The sequence below is a fragment of the Grampus griseus genome (assembly GCF_964374135.1).
Source record: "Grampus griseus genome assembly, chromosome: 4".
NCBI classification, from domain to species: Eukaryota; Metazoa; Chordata; class Mammalia; order Artiodactyla; family Delphinidae; genus Grampus; species Grampus griseus.
The window spans coordinates 19,612,979-19,631,408 of NC_138997.1; the positions used below are offsets into that span (position 1 = coordinate 19,612,979).

Genomic DNA, 18,430 nt, shown 5'->3' on the forward strand with positions numbered 1-18,430 from the left:
TAAAATGGGAGTGGCAGAGTTCTATCCATTGGTCTCATGGAGCCAGTCCACGGAACAGTAGTTTTTAATTTAGCACATTTTTTTTCCATGTCAGTATAGAATGACAGCACCTTTGTTAATTGGTTTCTATCGGGCAGTTTATTTAAACTTCTTCAGTAAAACCATAGCCTTGATTTGATTTGTTAACATGATTTTTCAGCTGAAGGTAGACTCCTTAGAAATTCAAGAAAACTAAATTTATTAATAGATGAGTTAACATATCAACAATCACTTGGCTGTAGTGAGAAACAAGAAAGCTATTAAGAATTGTAAATATAAAAAATAATCTTGATAATTGAACGACTAAATGTTAGTCCAGTATATATATTGGATTGGCCAAAAGGTTCCTTCGGTTTTTTCCGTAAGATGGCTCTCACAGCACTTGGTTGTCTTTAGCTTCATTCAAAACAATTTTGTTAGATTGTATGTGACAGCTGTCATATCAGCGTGCATTTAAAAAAAGACTTACCAAAATTGGTGATTTTTTTGTGTAGCCATTTTAATATTGAAGATGGAAGGAAAACATTTTCGGCCTGTTATGCTTTATTATTTCAAGAAAGGTAAAAACGCAACTGAAACACGAAAAGATTTGTGCAGTGTATGGAGAAGGTGCTGTGACTGATTGAACGTGTCAGAAGTGGTTTGCGAAGTTTCGTGCTGGAGATTTCTCGCTGGACGATGCTCTGCGGTCTGGTAGACCAGTTGAAGTTGATAGCAATCAAATCGAGACATTAATTGAGAACGATCACCATTATACCACTAGGGAGATAGCCGACATACTCAGAATATCCAAATCAAGCTTTGAAAATCATGTGCACCAGCTGGGTTACGTCAGTCACTTTGATGTTTCAGTTCCATGTTAAGCGGGGAAAAAACCTTCTTGACCCTATTTCTGCATGCGATTCTCTACTTAAACGTAACAAAAACGTTCCATTTTTAAAACAAATTGTGACAGGTGATGAAAAGTGGATACTGTACAATAATGTGGAATGGAAGAGATCGTGGGGCAAGTGAAATGAACACCACCAACCACACCAAAGGCCAGTCTTCATCCAGAGAAGGTGATGTTGTGTATATGGTGAAATTGGAAGGGAGTCCTCTGTTATGAGCTCCTTCTGGAAAACCAAACGATTAATTCCAACAAGTACTGCTCCCAATTAGACTAACTGAAAGCAGCACTCGACTAAAAGCGTCCAGAATTAGTCAACAGAAAACGCATAATCTTCCATCAGGATAACACAAGACCGCATGTTTGTTTGATAACCAGGCAAAAACTGTTACAGCGTGGCCGGGAAGTTCTGATTCATCCGCCGTATTCACCAGACATTACACCTTCAGATTTCATTTCGGTCTTTACAAAATTCTCTTAATGGAAAAAATTTCAGTTACCTGGAAGACTGTAAAAGGCACCTGGAACAGTTCTTTGTGCAAAAAGATAAAAAAGTTTTGGGAAGATAGGGTTTCCCTGGTGGCGCAGCGGTTGAGAGTACGTCTGCCAATGCAGGGGACGTGGGTTCGCGCCCCGGTCCGGGAAGATCCCACATGCCGCGGAGCAGCTGGGCCTGTGAGCCATGGCCACTGAGCCTGCGCATCCAGAGCCTGTGCTCCGCAACGGGAGAGGCCACAACAGTGAGAGGCCCGCGTACTGCAAAAAAAAAAAAAAAAAGTTTTGGGAAGATGGAATTATGAAGTTGCCTGAAAAATGGCAGAAGGTAGTGGAACAAAAGGGTGAATACGTTGTTCAATAAAGTTCTTGGCGAAAATGAAAAATGTGTCTTTGGTTTTTACTTTAAAAACCAAAGGCACTTTTTTGGCCATCCCAATACTTCATTAGCATATGATGTGGAACAGAGAGTAACTCATTTGCAAAGGTGAGAAGTTAATCTGGGAATGAGAAATGGCCCCTCAGTATGACTCCACCTATTGCAGTCACAGCTCATAAGCCTGTGGGTTACAAGTATGCCGCTGACCAGTGTCATCTCCTGCCTATTCTCGCCAGACACCCTTGCACTTGGCAGTGATCACCAGGCAGGAGGCTGTGGTGGAGGACTTGCTGAGGGCCGGGGCCGACCTCACCCTTCTGGACCGCTCGGGTAACTCTGCTTTGCACCTGGCTGCCAAAGGAGGACACGATGAAATTCTCAGCATTTTACTCAAGCACAAGAAGGCAGCACAACTTATCAACCACCCCAACGGGGAAGGTAAGAGACAGTCACACATCATGGTGTAACCCTCTCTGTCTGCTTTCTACACAAAAAGTAGCTCTCTGGTAAATGTGTGTTATTTGATTGGCACCCCAAAGTGCTTTCCTTAATCACTTAGAATTCATCATCTCTTATGGAAATTTCCATTGCTGGCTGTAGCTAATTCCTTTAAAGATGATTTGGAATAGGCAGTCAGTAGGAGGAAAAAGCAAAGGCCTGAGCAAACACCAGTCTTGGTATGTAGAAAGCATCCGTTATTCGGAGAATGTTTATATGCTCTCAGTGTCTCCTGAGAACGTGAAAGGAGTCTGGGTTTACATGCAGAATAACTGACTTACAGCACCTGTAAAGACTGTCTGAAGGAGAGATTCTGTTGGCACTCGACATGCTGACCCCCGACAGCCTTCCCTCCCCGTGACCGTGCCTGTGCTTGGGCTGCAGGTCTGAACGCCATTCACGAGGCCATGATGAGCAACAGCTTGCCGTGTCTGCTGCTGCTCGTGGGCGCCGGGGCTGACGTCAATGCTCAGGAGCGGAAGTCGGGGCGCACGGCGCTGCATCTGGCCGTGGAGCACGACAACATCTCCTTGGCTGGCTGCCTGCTCCTGGAGGTGAAGGATGCGCTTACCTGCCTTTGCATTCAATTCCCAAAGGGGATTGGGGGAAATCTTTTCGAAGAATGATGTCGCGAACAGGTTATCTCCCTACATTCTGCTCCACCTTTGTAACATCTACTCTATCTACTCGACGCTTCAGAATAGCAGCTCAGGCTCTCCCGGCATCCCTTGCCTGGTTATTTCTAACTGGGGATTTCTTCAATGGCAGAGCCTGCCCAAAATAGCAACAGGGCTGGTAATATGACCCGGGGAGCCATGCAGACAGGGGGAGGCGGGGACAAAAGGGCGAGAGAACCTTGGACTAACCGTTTTCTGTGTGGGGGGATTTTAGGGTGATGCCCATGTAGACAGCACCACCTATGACGGAACTACACCCCTGCACATAGCAGCTGGGAGAGGGTCCACGAGGCTGGCAGCTCTTCTCAAGGCAGCAGGTAAGGGAGCCTGGCGGTCGGTGATGGAAAATGTCATCAGGAATGCAAACCCAGCCTCAGTAGAGCAGCCACGCCACCTTCGTAAGCCACAGACCCGCTGCAGAAAGGCACAAGTAAATAAAAGTTCTCTGGCAAATCACATCCAACTGCCATAGAGGCACTGTTTGGACTAGTAGTCCCGGGCTTCGTGCTGACAGTCACGTTAGTTTTTACTCTCCAGTTCACCTGTTTGTTTTGGATGTGGGTTGTCTTCATTGACTCCCATGACAAGAGCTCTTAACGTTGAATCGAATTCCTTGTAGAACTCGGAGCAGTATCCACCTCAGGTCATGTCACAAGTCCTCAGAAGGAAAAGTTTATTGGTATAAGAAATGATTTAAAGACTTCCTTTTGCAAGAAAGGTCCCTGAGAAGCCAGAGTAATAGGAAGAAACAAGTGGGCGGTGTGTTGAGTACTGTCATGTACCAGGCACTAAACATCGCTAGCTGCTGTTGGGCTGTTGGGCTATAGGCACTCCACACGCACTGTCTCATTTAGTCTTACTTAATCCACAATAACCCTTTGAGACAAAGCCCATTATTAGCCCCATTTTATAGCCAAGGAAACAGACTAGAGAGACTTCTGCATCCCGGTCCCAGGGCCCCAGTAAGGGGCAGAGCTGTGAGTCACACCTCGTCACCCTGAACTTCCAGACTCCATTCTCTCTGCTGTGTTTCTGTCCCCTGTTTTGCTCAAGGATTTGAAGGTGTTATTCCAATTCAATCCTCTCTTCCTGTGAAATACAGAAAAAATTATTCCTGCTCATCCTTGAATCTCTACTGCCTTGTGTATTTAGAACCTCAAAAAATGTTTAATGGAATTGGTATCTCAAGCCTGTCCTGGCCTATGTGATTTACCTCAGAGGTTATTAAATTTTTTTTTAGAAAATAAATGCTTCACAAATTCAAGAAAAGAGAAGATTAAATACCTTCTAAAAAAAACTGAGGCCAGAAAAATATGAGAACCTTTTCTTTGGCAGCACTACATTTTTCTGACATCACATCCCGAATAAGCAGCAGCCTTTTCTTTCCTCCTTTGTCAAGTTGACGTTCCCGTGAACAAGAGACGATGATTGCAGTGTGGATGAATAGTGTGGGGAGTCACTGGTTATAATTAAGAAATGCCTTCAGACGAGAAGCTCTGACCCTTCCAAGAATGCTTTCTCTCTAATTCTCAGTATCCCATGAAAGGAGTAGCAAGTAGCAGTTTCTCCAGTATATAAATGAAGAAACTCAGAAGAAAAACCTAGTCCTGGGCTTCCCTGATGGCGCAGTGGTTGAGACTCCGCCTGCCAATGCAGGGGACACGGGTTCGAGCCCTGGTCCAGGAAGATCCCACGTGCTGGGGAGCAACTAAGCCCACGCCACAACTACTGAGCCTGTGCTCTAGAGCCCGCTAAGCCACAACTACTGAAGCCTGTGCACCTAGAGCCTAGGCTCCGCAATAAGAGAAGCCACCGCAATGAGAAGCCCGCGCACCGCAACGAAGAGGGGCCCCCGCTCATTGCAACTAGAGAAAGCCCACGCGCAGCAGCGAAGACCCAACGCAGACAAAAATAAACAAAATTTAAAAACAAAATTTAAAAACAAAAACAAAATCCTAGTCCTGAGCTCAGAGTCATGAAGAAGATCACTTAAGGAACAGACCTAGTTAAGCTTCTCCATCTTGGGTCCTGCAAATTGTTCATCCTAGTTTCTCTACTGTTTCTGTGGTCGGGTGACACTTACTGCCCCAGAGATCAGGCTGCAGCTGGGAGAACAGAGTAAGAAGTGGCATGCAGATCCTCTCATTATTATTATTATTATCTCTATTATTATTTATTATCCCCTATTATTGAAGTTGTCAAGAGTCAAACGTCCTCCCAGCAAAACTAAAACAAGGTCCTCTTTCCAAAAGGGGAGCGTGCTGAACTTCCTACTGTTCATCAGGCAGCAATAAAATAGTCTCTCTAAGCCTTTGAGAAGTTAACTCTAGCCTTAATTTTTGAGTTACTTCAGGTGTTTCTCACTGCTGGCTAAGGAACAGACCAGATTTTCCAAGATTGGCCCTAACTTTTTCAACAACTCCACATCCTACCAGAAGGTTTTCTTGGCATTTTGCGTTTAATGATCAGTGCCGTACCCAGGAGTAAAGCGGAACAGGTTGGCACTAGACAGCAGCAGCTTTGCTCTTTTGAGCCAGCAGGTGAAGAGGCTGAGAAACGTGCGGCGCTGGGCATCAATTTGAACATTTAGGACCTTAATCCCGAGCGTGCACCCTGGTCCCTGTAAACTGCTGCCGTCGGTCCTCAGGTTAAAGATGCATCGTTCACTTGAAAACTGTCCTATAGCGTCAAATGTGAGAGTCAGCGTGTTCCAGGTCTTTTGTTTTTGAAAGTGTCCTTGGCCATATGGGGTATCTGCAGTCACCTTTACAGTCAAGATGCATTAGAACTTATTTAAATTTAAATTTTTAAGTTTAAAAGGTTTCTGGATATTTCAGTAGAAAATGTGTTTTATATGCTTATAAATAAACATGTTTTATCTGTTTATAGACTCTGACCCCTGCAGGCAGTTAGAAGTTGACAAGATGTGGGTTTACCTAACGCTGTGTTAACTTGACTTCGCAGGAGCAGATCCCCTGGTGGAGAACTTTGAGCCTCTGTACGACCTGGATGACTCTTGGGACGAGGATGGAGAGGATGAAGGAGTCCTGCCAGGAACCACTCCTCTGGATATGGCCACCAGCTGGCAGGTGAGTGAGGCTCCGCCCGTGTGCTCGCTGCTCCTGAGGGAGCTCCAGGTCCAGGGACGTCAGAGCAGGTGGCCTTCCTCGGTCTTTACTCCCCAAAGCACATGCCTGTTATTTTTTAAGAAAGTCTGCTTGTCAAGAGCTGTATTTATCTTGAAAAGCCTATCTGTGAAAGATCTAGGTCAGCAGAGTTCTGAGTGTAAAAGTATATGGCTAATCAGATCAGAGTTAGATGAGAGAAACACAAAATTCACGTTACAGGTTACCCACTCTGAACTTACACCACAGTCGTTCCCATCTCAGTTTCTGAAGCCAGGATAACTGTTACGGTTGGCTTGAACTTCGGTAAGTGATTTCTGAACATAAAAAGAAATGGGGATTCTTCTGAGGATCTGCACAAATGTAAACAAAGTAAACAGCCTTAAAGCTTTCCTCGGAACTCTGCTGACCTGAGATCTGAAGGCGAAAGCAGTTACTGGGGCTTTTGGGCGTCGGGAGGGGAGCCAGAGGGAGGAGGTGGGTGGCCCAGCTGAATATTAACCCTTCGCAGGGCCAGGTGCCGCTCCCTGTCCAAAACTGCCCGCTTGCCCCTCGCGGGCCGCGTGGGTTGAGCTGAGTGACCCTGGCGGAGAGACCACACGGCTCTCTTTACGTTGAACGCCTGGTTTTCCCAGAAGCCTCACCACAGAATACAAAGATAACCCACTTCAGTGACCCCATGTGGTCCTCGCCCAGGTCAGCCAGCCACCGAGTGACTGCAGAGAGCGCAGAACAGCCCCCAGAGCTATGCAGTTTTGGTTTTTTCCTCCCTTTTAACCTAAGACTTTTCTGGCCCCGCAGTTAAAACGTGGATGGTGCCAGGAAGCTGACCCCAAGCCCTGTGAGCGTTTGTACACCTCAGTTTGGGCACGTTCGTAAAACTCGCTCTCAGAAGCCTTTTCACTAGGGAGGAGGGGCAGCCGCAGAGCCCAGCTTCACAGCTCAGCGTGAGCTCAGCCCCCTCCCTAACTCTCAGGGAACATCGCTGACCCACACGTGGCTGACTGGGTGGCCTAGACTGCCTCTGCCCCTCAGCAGGGCCGTGGCCTTGGCTCTGTGTGAGGCTGGGTTGGGTCTTGCTCCCCACCTCAGGCGGCTCCCGTGGAGCACAGCCTCCCAGGCCCAGAGTCCCCCAGAGGGCACGCGTATTCCCGGGCGATGGTACTGACCCCTCTTCCCATTCCTCCGTCTTTGGGGTCCTGGCCCCTCCCGAGGAGGACACGCCGAGTCCTTTGTATTACAGAGAAGATTTCCCTCATGGTCCCTGTAACGTGCAACATCTCCCCGTGCTTTTCCTCCCAACAGGTATTTGACATATTAAATGGGAAACCCTATGAGCCAGAGTTTACATCTGACGATTTACTGGCACAAGGTGAGTTGTGGGAGAAGCGGGTTCTTTGAGCCAGTGTCATCTCCACCCTGTCACTGAAGGGGGGGGGGGTCAGGGTGTGCTGTGAAAGGCACAGGGGCTTCTCTCAGAATCAGGAGACCCTGGAGGGGCGCCACGGAGAAGGTCCGGCTGTAAATTACGACAGCGTGGGCTGCTGCCGACTTCCACGTGAAGGAACGTGACTGCTTCCCCGGGGCGGGAGGGTGAGCGGTGTGGCAGTGATCCATCCCTCCGGAGCGTCTCTGGTCGGTTAGGACGGTCGTGTTTCTTCTTTATTCTCTTCAGGAGACATGAAACAGCTGACTGAAGATGCGAAGTTGCAGCTCTACAAGTTGCTAGAAATTCCTGATCCAGACAAAAACTGGGCTACTCTGGCACAGAAATTAGGTTTGGGGATACTAAATAATGCCTTCCGGCTGAGTCCTGCTCCTTCCAGAACTCTCATGGACAACTACGAGGTAACACGTCGTCTTACATCTTTGACTACGTTTATTTGACTTTGCTCTGTTAACACCATTGGCCGGAGCATAATCCCTTTCCTTCTCCCTTAACTCTGAGGTAGAAAATCAGTCATTACCCGTGTCCTGGGAGGGTTGACCCAGGACAGCAGGAAACCCACCTTGGCTGTTTTCAGACACCTTGAGACTTGCTGCAGAAATGCTACTTAGAGTGTCAGGATGGTCACAGAACTTTGATCTCGCTGAACAAAGACGAAAGACTGTAATCAACCTTCATGCCTTGCCCTCCCCAAGAACATGCCTTGATCGCATGTCAGCACATGGAACCAGTGACGTGACTCCTTGCGGAGCCATTACCTGGTGATGCTTTCCTTTCTAAAACGAAAAGGTAGAAAAACACGGGGTGAAATTACTTTCTGTGGCAAAGTTCATCATCAGCTCGTTTCTCAGTGGTTTCCAGAGCTTCAGGGATATGGGGTAGACTTCACTCTGGGTAGAGTTTTACTGCCTCAGCACCTTCTCTGCTTACTATAAAGTGCTTCTCCGTGATTTCCTGAGTGGTCTTTGAGCTGAAACAGGAAACTTGATTCAAAGACCGCGTATCTTTGAGTTGCTCTCTGCCCTGAGAGCAACCTCCCAGGCTGCCGGCTATCTCGGGGGAAGGGGCGTGCTGTCGTGTTCACAGCCTGCCTGCTTGTCCCTGCACAGCTTTGAATGCAGAGACATCCTCTTTCTTCATTTCTGTCTCGCAGGTCTCTGGGGGGACAATAAAAGAGCTGGTGGAGGCCCTGAGGCAGATGGGCTACACCGAAGCCATTGAAGTGATCCAAGCAGCCTACTGCACGTCGGGCAGTGCGGCCACCAGCCCGGTGGAGGCTGCCCCCCAGGCCCACTCGCTGCCCTTCTCGCCTGCTTCCACAGGGCAGCAAATAGGTAAAGAAAAAGGATTGAAAAAGCGGTCGAGACATTTCCCCGCCCTGCCAGGCTGGCGCCTTCAGCCTCTGGGGCTGTGGTCTGTCCTCCCCACCACCACCTCCCGGACACGCCGTCCGCTACATCCGTCTCCCTCGGGGACCATAGGTTGTACTGTCTTCCCCTCCGGACGCTACCATTCAGGGGAGGGGCTGTCCCCACAACAGCCACATGGGCACCCGAGTCGCTCAGGTTCACGGTAAATACCAAAACAGCAGGCTGCAGGCGGTGAAAGCCAGCATTACTTCTCTCACTGCTTAAATTTACGAAAGAGAGAGAAACGTCCAGACCCGGGTCGGTGGAGGCAGGACTAGCGCCCCAGGCTGTGGACTGACGCTGCGATGTTTCCCACCGCTGCCCAGGCTCCCCTCCTGTGGTCCTGTCTCTCCTCCCTTCAGCCTCCCCCCGCGTCCACAACGCTGCCCCGTCACCCCACCTAGAACGCGTGCCCTAATGGACTCCCAGCGCCACAGTCCTCCATTTCCCTTCAAATGTATTCTCCCGCCCTAACAACCATTTCTCTCATGCTCTCTCCTCCTACGCTGCCCACACCCCTTCCCACTCCTCACTCATCCCGTGTCCTCGCCTCACTCCACCGAGAACAGAGAAACCACTAGACTTCTCTCATTTTTGCACCATCAGACCTCCAGCCCGCCTGGGCCCGCCTCTTGCCCAGCCAGGTCCTGCTCCTCTAACCCTCGCTTTGCTCTCATGCCTTAGCATTTTCTCCCTCCTGACTAGATCCCCTCGCAAGCGTGCTGTAGTTTCTCTCATCTTTTCAAAAGAAGACGGAAACAAACATCCCCTTGATTCCCCCATCCCCTTTAGCCGCAGCCCGATTTCTCTGTTCTCCTACCCAGCCAGGCTTCCCGGAAGAACTCTGTAGTGTTCTTCTCTCCACCTCCTCTCCTCTCTCCTCGACACCCTGTGCCTGCACCAGGCCCCTCTCACCACGAGGACCGGCGTCTGCTCACATCTGGTCGCCATCCGCTCGCAGCGCGCATCCCGGGGGACCGCTCTTCAGACAGCCTCCCCTCCGGGCTCTCCCCTGGCACGCTCACCTCCACACTCACCTTTTAAAGTTGCAGCCTCCAGAGCCCCATCCTAGGTGCTCCTTACTTGTCCTCACCTGCCCAGGACTCTTGATACCCACTCACAGCCAGGCTCGGCGCTGGCCACGGCGGTCACAAGCACTGCTATCCTCCAAGAGGTTGCGACTGCGTGTGAACGCTCGCTGGCCCCGACCGCCCCCACCCAGCCCACCTCCATCTCTTGCCTTGATGCCTGCCGCAGCTCCTAGTCAGTCTCCCTGTTTCCAATCTCTCCGCCCGCCTTTAGGCCATTCCCTACACAACAGGTAGTGTGATTCTTTTTAAAAATGACGTTCCTCCCTCCCCTTCATTCAGCCATTCAACAGATCTCTACTGAGCACATCTGGCGTGCCCACCCAGCAGTGTTGCAGGCGTTGAAGATGGGTCAGTGAGCAGCAAAGACAGTGTCCCTGCTTTATCTGCTCTCTCTTTCAAACATCGCTTTCGCCTGTGCTTCCTCCTGCCCCCCTGCCCTGCCGCGTGTTCCTTCTGCCCCCCCAGATCACTAGTCCGATCCAGGCTCAGGGTCTTTGAGCTTTCTCGTCCCCTTCCCCGCAAAGGTCCTTACCTGGCGGGCTCCTTCTTGCCGTTCAGTTTCAGCGCTGGTGTCACCTTGCTGGGGTGGGAGGGCCCTTCCTAGGGGAGTGAGGACAGGTGTTGTGCACGCTTTAGAAAGGAATAGCATATCCACCAGAAAACCACCCACATCTCCTGTCATATGACCTGACGCTCCGTCTGCACAAAGAAGTAGGTAAATACTTATATTTTAAAAAGCCTTAAGCCCTCAATTTGTAGCACATAACAGAAACCCATAAAGATAGATGGGTTGAATAAATCAATGACAATAGCCATGCCCCTGCCATTAAAGTCTTAACGTTTTAACACTGGAATTTAATATACAAGAAGATAGCTTTTTGATTCGCGTACGGTAGACTTCTGTTTCCTTGGTCACTCTCTCCCTATAGGAAATAATTCACATTGCTCAGATCCCTCAAGACACTTCTCAAAGGAGAATCTGACCTAATTGCCCAGTAGAGGCTCATTTTCATCAAAATCACTCACTTTTTTGGCTACCAAAACATTTTTGAGGCAATGTATAGTGTCTAATAGCATACGAGGCCCAGAGGGAGATCTCATTTTTATTTCCTACTTCTGTCACCAATTTATTTTGCCTACGTTCAGCAATTTCCCCAGCTATAAAATAGGTAATACAGTGGGTGGAAAAAATACACCTAATTTCTAAGAAAAAAAAAAAAAAGGTACACTTTGAGTCTAGAGAATTCAGAAAGGATTCTGATAAACATGAGGCTAGATTATAAGAAAGAGAGGTGAAAACACTTGGCTAACTTTGACATTTTCACACTTTTTATAAAGCTCAGTGTTTTCTGTCCCCAGCCCCCCACCCCCCCAATCCCCCCCCCCCCGCCCCGCGCCGTGAACAGTAGCAACACCTGGGGCGGCGTAGGTGGGCCCGTGGTGACTGGTGGAGGGGAACAGGCAGAATTCTGCAGCCCACGAGCCTTCCAGATACACACGGGAGCCCAGCGGGGATGGCCATGTTCCCCGTGCACCCCTGTGAGTCCGTGCTTTCTCCCCCCAGACGAGTTCCGGGACGACAGCGTCTGTGACAGCGGCGTAGAGACATCCTTCTGCAAACTCAGCTTCACAGAGTCTCTGACCAGCGGCAGCTCCTTGCTAACTATTAACAAAGTGCCCCACGATTACGGGCAGGAAGGACCTCTAGAAGGCAAAATTTAGCCTGCTGGCAGCTTCCAACACCGAGTAAACCAAAGCTCTGAAATTCCACCGCGTTGTCCAGAGGAAGGAAGTGCATCCGAAGTGCTCCGAGGAATACCGGCCTGCTTGGATCGCGCTGGGTGTAATTCAAGGCCTTAAACGTGGATTTCTTCTTTGGTTCTGAAATGAATTTTAGTTCAGTTGACTTACCGATAGCGTCTACGATCACAGCCCGCGGCTGGGCTGACGCCTCTTCGGGAGTGCGGTAGCTTGTTGAGCTTTACCAGCTGCTTTCTGTTCTCATTGCTGCTGTCCCTCTGCTGCTTCCCCACTGTCATTAAAAGTTGTCACAGTCCCTACTGGGTGTTCCTTCTGGCCGTCCATAGCACAGTTGTGCATTCAGATTAAGGATTATGAATTTTAAAGTGAGAGTTATTTGGTGTGTGATTTAAAAAAAAAAAAAAAAAAAAGGCTCATTAGGACTTCCCTGGCTGTCCTGTGGTTAGGACTCGGTGCTTCCACTGCAGGAGGCCCGGGTTCGATCCCTGGTTGGGGAACTAAGATCCCGCAAGCTTGAGTGGCTGGGAAAAAAAAAAAAAAAAAAAAAAAGCTCACTGCTTTTCCTAATGTGGTTCTCTCTGTGATTTGAGAAAAGAATATGTACATGTCAGTATTTAAACATGGTTACAATCAGTCCTGAAAATGGTATTTCCCCCCTTTGGCTGCATTTTGCTATTGTAAATATGTTTTTTAGATCAAATACTTTAAAGGAAAAAATGTTGGATTTATAAATGCTATTTTTATTTTACTTTTATAATAAAAGGAAAAGTAAATTGATGAGCTTATCTTGTTTGATCTCTACAAATATTTTTCTAAGATTATTCCTTATAATCACAGGATCATTCCATAGCCTAGTTCTCACATTCACAGTTCCCTCGAGAATCAATTTTTTGATCCAGAAATGAGCAAAAAAAAAATATTTCAACCTGAGATGAAAGCTTTGGGTTTGTCAAATCCTTGCCAGGCTCATTTCATTTAGGCTCTGTCACTTCATCTTCCTCCATCATCTCATGCAAAACTGTTTCCTCTTCAACCCTCAATGTGTTCCCAATGCCTCTGCGATGCATAAAGTATTGAAAAGCCTTCCAGCACGAAGCTTTGCTGAACTCTTCACTCAAGAGGTTGAAAATAAGGGAGAGGAGAAATGAAAAGTGTTTGAATGAGGTGCTGTGCAACCCAGATCCTTCTTCCACAAAGGACTTGTCAGCCCAGCTGCTGGGGGCACACTAAACCAGTCCTTCATTGTCATTTCAACAGTCTTCACCAGCTATAGATTCCATCTCAAGAAACCACTTTCTTTGCTCATCCATAAGTAACTCTTCATCCCTTTAAGATTTATTATGCGGTTGCAGCACTTGAGTCACATCTTCAGGCTCCACCTCTAATTCTACTTATTGTTTCCACCACATCTGCAGTTCATTCCTCCACTGAAATCTTGGCCCCCTCCAAGTCGTCCATGAGGGCTGGAATCAACTTCTTCCAGACTCCTGTAGGAATGTGGATACTTTGACCTCTTCCCATGAATCATGAATATTCTTCATGGCATCTAGAATGGTGAATCCTTTCCAAAAGGTTTTCAATTGAATTTGCCCAGATCCAGCAGAGGAATTTCTACCTATAGCCTTACAAAGTGTATTTCTTAAATGATAAGACTTGAAAGTGGAAATTACTCCTTGATCCACGGCTGCAGAATGGATGTTGTGTTAGGAGGCATGAAAACGTCATTAATCTTGTTGTGCATCTCCATCAGAGCTCTCAGGTAACCAGGTGCGTTGTCAATGAGCAGTCCTATTTTGAAAGAAATCTCTTTTTCTGAGCAGTAGGTCTCAACAGTGGGCTTAAAATAGTCAGCAAACCATGTTGTAAACAGATGTGCTGTCATCCAGGCTTTGTTCTTCCATTTATGGAGCACAGGCAGAGTAGATTTAGTGTACTTCTTAAGGGCTCTAGGGTTTTTGGAATTGTTAAGTGAGCACTGGTTTCAACTTAAAGCCACCCGGTACATTAGCCCCTAACAACAGAATCAGCCTGTCCTCTGAAGCCAGGCATTGACTTCTGCTCTCTAGCTATGAAAGTCCTGGATGGCATCTTCTTCCAATAGGAGGCTGTTTCATCAGCATTGAAAGTTTGGTGTGTGGTGTGGCCACCTCGTTCAGTTATCTTCGATCTTCTGGATAACCTGCTGCGGCTTCTACATCAGCACCTGCTGCTTCACCTTGCTCTCTGATGTTATGGAGACGCCTGCCTTCCTTCAACCTCTTGAGCCAACCTCTGCCAGCTTCAGACATTTCTTCTGCAGCTTCCTCACCTTTCTCAATCTTTACAGAACTGAACAAACGGAGGGCCTTGCTCTGGAACAGGCTTTGGCTTAAGGGAATGTTGTAGCTGGTTTGATCTTCTATCAGCAATAAGGCTCTTTTGCTTTCTTACCTTTGGTGTGTTCACTGGAGGAGCACGTTTCATTCCCTTCAAGAACGGAAGGGAATTGGCTTGGCTAACTGCTGCGAGAGGCCTCGTTTTCAGCCTTTCTTGCCTTTCGACATACCTTCCTGAGCTTGTTCGTTTCTAGCTTTTGATTTAAAGGGAGAGACGTGCAACTTTTTCCTTTCACTTGAACACTTAGAGGACTTTGTAGGGTTATTAACTGGCCTGATTTCAATATTGTCGTGTCTCAGGGAATAGAGAGGCCCGAGGAGAAGGAGAGAGACAGGGAACGGCCATTCGGTGGAGCGGTCAGAACACACACATCATTTATCGGTTAGGCTCACCGTCTTCTATGGGCATGGTTTGTGACACCTCAAGACAATTACAATAGTAACATCAGAGATCACAGATCACCATAACAAATACAATAATAATGAAAAATTCGAAATATTTCAAGAATTACCAAATTGTGACACAGAGACACGAAGTGAGCAAATACTGTTGTAAGAAATGGCGCTGGTTAACACAGGGTTACCACAAACCTTCAATTGATAAAAAAATCAAAACAAAACCCCCCTGCAATATCTGCAAAGCGCAATAAAGAAAAACGCAATCAAACGAGGAATGCCTGTATTCCAGTTTTCGAAAGTTCTACGTTTAAAGTAAAAACAGTAGCTTGAGTCTCCATGATTCTCCAACAGCAAACCCACGCCTCCATTCCTCCGCCAGTTTCATTCCTCTGTGAGAAACAGCTATTTTCCAGGCGGCCACGACGAGGCCTCCGGTCTTACGGTATCGTGCGGACACTCCTCCTCCTGAGGGGAGGGGCCTACGTTCCTTCCCTGTACATCTAGCCGGGTGTGTGACAAGGGGAGAAGTGATGCTAAGGGATTTCCAAGGTTAGGTAAGAAAATGCAATACAACTTCAGTCCCCCTGGGTCGAGTCTCTCCCTCCTGGAACCCAGTCACCAGGCATGCTCTGAGGGAGCCAGTGGCCACGTGGAGAAGCCACGTGTAGGTGTTCAACCAACAGCCTTCACCAAGGTCACAGCCAACGCCGGCGTCAACCGGCAGATGTGTGAGGGAGTGAAGCTTTGAGAGGATTCCAGCCAGAGTCACACCTGACTAGCCTTCACGCTGCCTCAGCTGACACGCGGAGGCCTGCCGCAGTGGCAGATTCAGGAGTAAATGAAACAATGGCTGATGTTTTCAGTCTTAGGTGTGGGCTGGCTTGTTACCATCTCCAGGTCTCTAGCCCAACAATTCCCACACCAGGAGGTCACTTTAAAGAGACGCTGACGGCAGCAGGAACAACGAAGCAACTCATGCCCAGACTAAAAATAACATTCCCCTACTTTAATAAGAAGCCCTGCTTCTGTTCCAGAAACTTCCTCTCTCTCCTCCCAGATTGCAGCGCTGGCCTGAGCCTCTGCATGGTGCTCAGACAAAAAGGCTACCAACGCTGTCTGTGCCTCTGAGGAAGGAGTGTTTTTCATTTTGGACCAGCAGATGGGGAAAAATACCAGAAGGAATGCAGGAGGCAGGTGGAAAGCTGGCCTGAAATAAACCTTCCCAGGAAGCTGTCTCTCGGCAGGAAGCCATTTAAAAATAGCTTCCTGGACTTCCCAGGTGGTGCAGTGGTTAAGAATCCACCCGCCAATGCAGGGGACACGGGTTCAAGCCCTGGCCCGGGAAGATCCCACATGCCGCGGAGCAACTAAGCACGTGCGCCACAACTACTGAGCCTGTGCTCTAGAGCCCGTAAGCCACAACTACTGGGCCCGCGTGTCACAACTACTGAGCCCACATGCCACAACTACTGAAGCCTGTGCACCTAGAGCCCGTGCTCTGCAACAAGAGAAGGCACTGCAATGAGAAGCCTGCGCACCTCAATGAAGAGTAGCCCCCACTCGCCACAACCAGAGAAAGCCCACGCGCGGCAACAAAGACCCAATGCAGCCAAAAATAAAAATAAATAAATAAATAAAATAAAAATAGCTCCCTTAGAACCTTCGTCATCTTTTGAGCTTTCTCTACCCTGCAAGCATAACCTAGACTTTTTCAGGATCAGCAGTCTTTCTTTTTTGGCTGTAGGAAGCCAGCCTGCTACTCATTTACCCACCGGAGTCCCCTGCAGTAGTTGGATGTGGCGAGGATATTCCCAGCACCATCTCGGAGGGCAGCCCCACAAACCCACAAACCGGACCCTCTGCATCTTAGCAGGAGAAAAGAGGGGAAGGAGTCAGGCAGATTTGAGCATTTGTTATTTGCCAGCCCCTTTGCTTTAATGAATTCTAGTGATAATTCTCATGACATCCCCATGGGGTACATATTTAACCCCAATTTTACAATGAGGAAACAGATAATCTGAATATTAACTAACTCACCCCAGATTCAAATCCAGGTGTGTCTGATTCCACAGGTTATTCTTTAGCCATACCTGAAGTCCTGTATGTAAGAGAGAAAGAAAAAAATCTATACAAATCTGTATAAGGATGATGGAGTCATAATGTACCCCAGGCAAAATGCAAAGTGAACCCAGAGTATCACTAAAAAGATATGTTGCTTAAATGTTCACATGACTTGATTTTCCCTGTAATAACAGGCTAAGATGCTTAACTATAAATTATTCATAGACTGGAGGTCTCTAGTTGCATCTCTTTCTCCTCCTTATTTTGTGTTTTGGGGGGAATTTTCTTTCTGATTGTGCTTCCGCAGGTAATGGACTTCTGCACAGAAGTCCAGAGAAGATGGAACTAAAATTCTTTTATTTTCTTAAGGATCACAGAACTTAGGGCTAGACAGTATCTTAAAGATCATCTAAATAAATCATCCAAATTGCCATCTTTTTTTAAACACCTACGACGTGAAAACATCTCCTCCCTATAATCCTCAGTATAGCTGCTGCTTTGTTTCACCACCAATCCCACAGACTGCAAGTTCCTGTCCATGGGTTTTCTAGGTTCGTCGCTTGGGTTTGGGGTTGAGGGAAGTGCTGAGGAGGGGCGTGAAATTAAATGGATAGCATTCTCCGTTATTATAGATTCCCCTGTGTCTGTAATAGCCTGCTTCCATTACCCTGGACAAGTGACTAGGTCCACAAATTGTTAGTTTCTTAGAATAAGAGGGAGGAAGGGGCTGAGACAGCATTTTCTCACCTCCAGCAATTAGCTTTTCCATGTTGATACCTCTCTCCAAAATGATTATTTCATTAAGATATCACAACAACCCTCAAGGAACGAAGATGTGTATTCGGTCTAGATTTCTCGAGCATCTGTCACCTGCCAGGCTCTACAGTGAGTGGTGACTCATTATCCCATATAACTTGTGCAAAAACTCTGTGAAGTAAGAACTTTGTTGCAATTTTACAGATGAGGAGACTGAGGCACACATAAAGCATTTAAACCACAGGATCTCCTGTCTCCACTCACGTGTTTCAATAAACCACACTTGCAGTAGGGGACAGGGGTGAGTAGGGCGTCTCTCTTCCACATAGTCATGAAGGGATCCAGGCTAACAGTGATTCTCCCGCCAACCCTTGGCTCCTAAGGCCTTGCTGTGGGTGATGGTCCGGTCAGCTGGAAGGGAGAGCACGGAGAAGTACGTGTGGGGGTTTAGAATGGGCTCCTTCCTCCCTCACACTGCACTGGAAAAAAACTTTAGTCCCATGGCCACACCAAGAGCTGGGAGGCTACCTACGTGGGTGATGTGATTTTGTTCCCAGTATCAGGTTCCCAGTATCAGGAGGGGGGTTGCTTTTGGCAAACAGGTCCCGGTTTCTGGCACAAATCAAAATTCCTTACCTAAAGGATGGAGATTGAACCTGAAGTTCCTTCGAGTTCCAACTTGTGTGCAAACATCCACTCCCTCTGAAAGTCACCTGCAATCATGGTAAATGGCCATGACCAAGGGCAAAGTCATTTCCCTGGATTAAGAAGGAAAGAAGCATTGGAAGGACTGTCACAGGTTCTCTTACGGAAATCCTCAGAGATGACCAAGGGTATTAGATCAGGTAGGATGAGGGGAGGGACAGCTACCGCAGCAACGTCTTGTTATCCCTGCTCTGACTCAGGAGGACTCCCGCTCTCCAGCCTCCATGGTCTGTAGTCCCTTAAGTGCCGTGCAAGAGCCCTTGGGCATGTGGATGCTAAAGCTGAAGGTCTTCAAGGGGCCGTGGTGCTTGGGATCCCACCCAA

The 18,430-nt window shown here is 47.9% G+C and overlaps 1 protein-coding gene and 1 long non-coding RNA gene across 3 annotated transcripts in view; one reads left to right on the forward strand and one right to left on the reverse strand.

Moving 5' to 3' along the window:
* The window catches only part of NFKB1 (nuclear factor kappa B subunit 1), a 121,668-nt gene extending 109,102 nt beyond the window's left edge, over window positions 1-12,566 (forward strand). For both annotated transcript variants that reach the window (XM_082653173.1, XM_082653174.1), the window contains exons 17-24: window positions 2,039-2,240; window positions 2,685-2,854; window positions 3,192-3,294; window positions 5,942-6,066; window positions 7,408-7,474; window positions 7,778-7,950; window positions 8,703-8,883; window positions 11,614-12,566. In XM_082653173.1, coding sequence (XP_082509299.1) covers window positions 2,039-2,240; window positions 2,685-2,854; window positions 3,192-3,294; window positions 5,942-6,066; window positions 7,408-7,474; window positions 7,778-7,950; window positions 8,703-8,883; window positions 11,614-11,771 — 1,179 coding nt within the window. In that variant the 3' untranslated portion in view covers window positions 11,772-12,566. The remainder of the gene's footprint in view (window positions 1-2,038; window positions 2,241-2,684; window positions 2,855-3,191; window positions 3,295-5,941; window positions 6,067-7,407; window positions 7,475-7,777; window positions 7,951-8,702; window positions 8,884-11,613) is intronic.
* A 4,837-nt stretch (window positions 12,567-17,403) lies between these two features.
* On the reverse strand, window positions 17,404-18,178 carry LOC309821569. The gene is made up of 3 exons (XR_014296628.1): window positions 18,038-18,178; window positions 17,666-17,812; window positions 17,404-17,572 (listed from the first exon to the last, which is right to left on the reverse strand). It is a non-coding gene; the product is annotated as an uncharacterized lncRNA (long non-coding RNA).
* Between the last annotated feature and the right edge of the window lie 252 nt (window positions 18,179-18,430).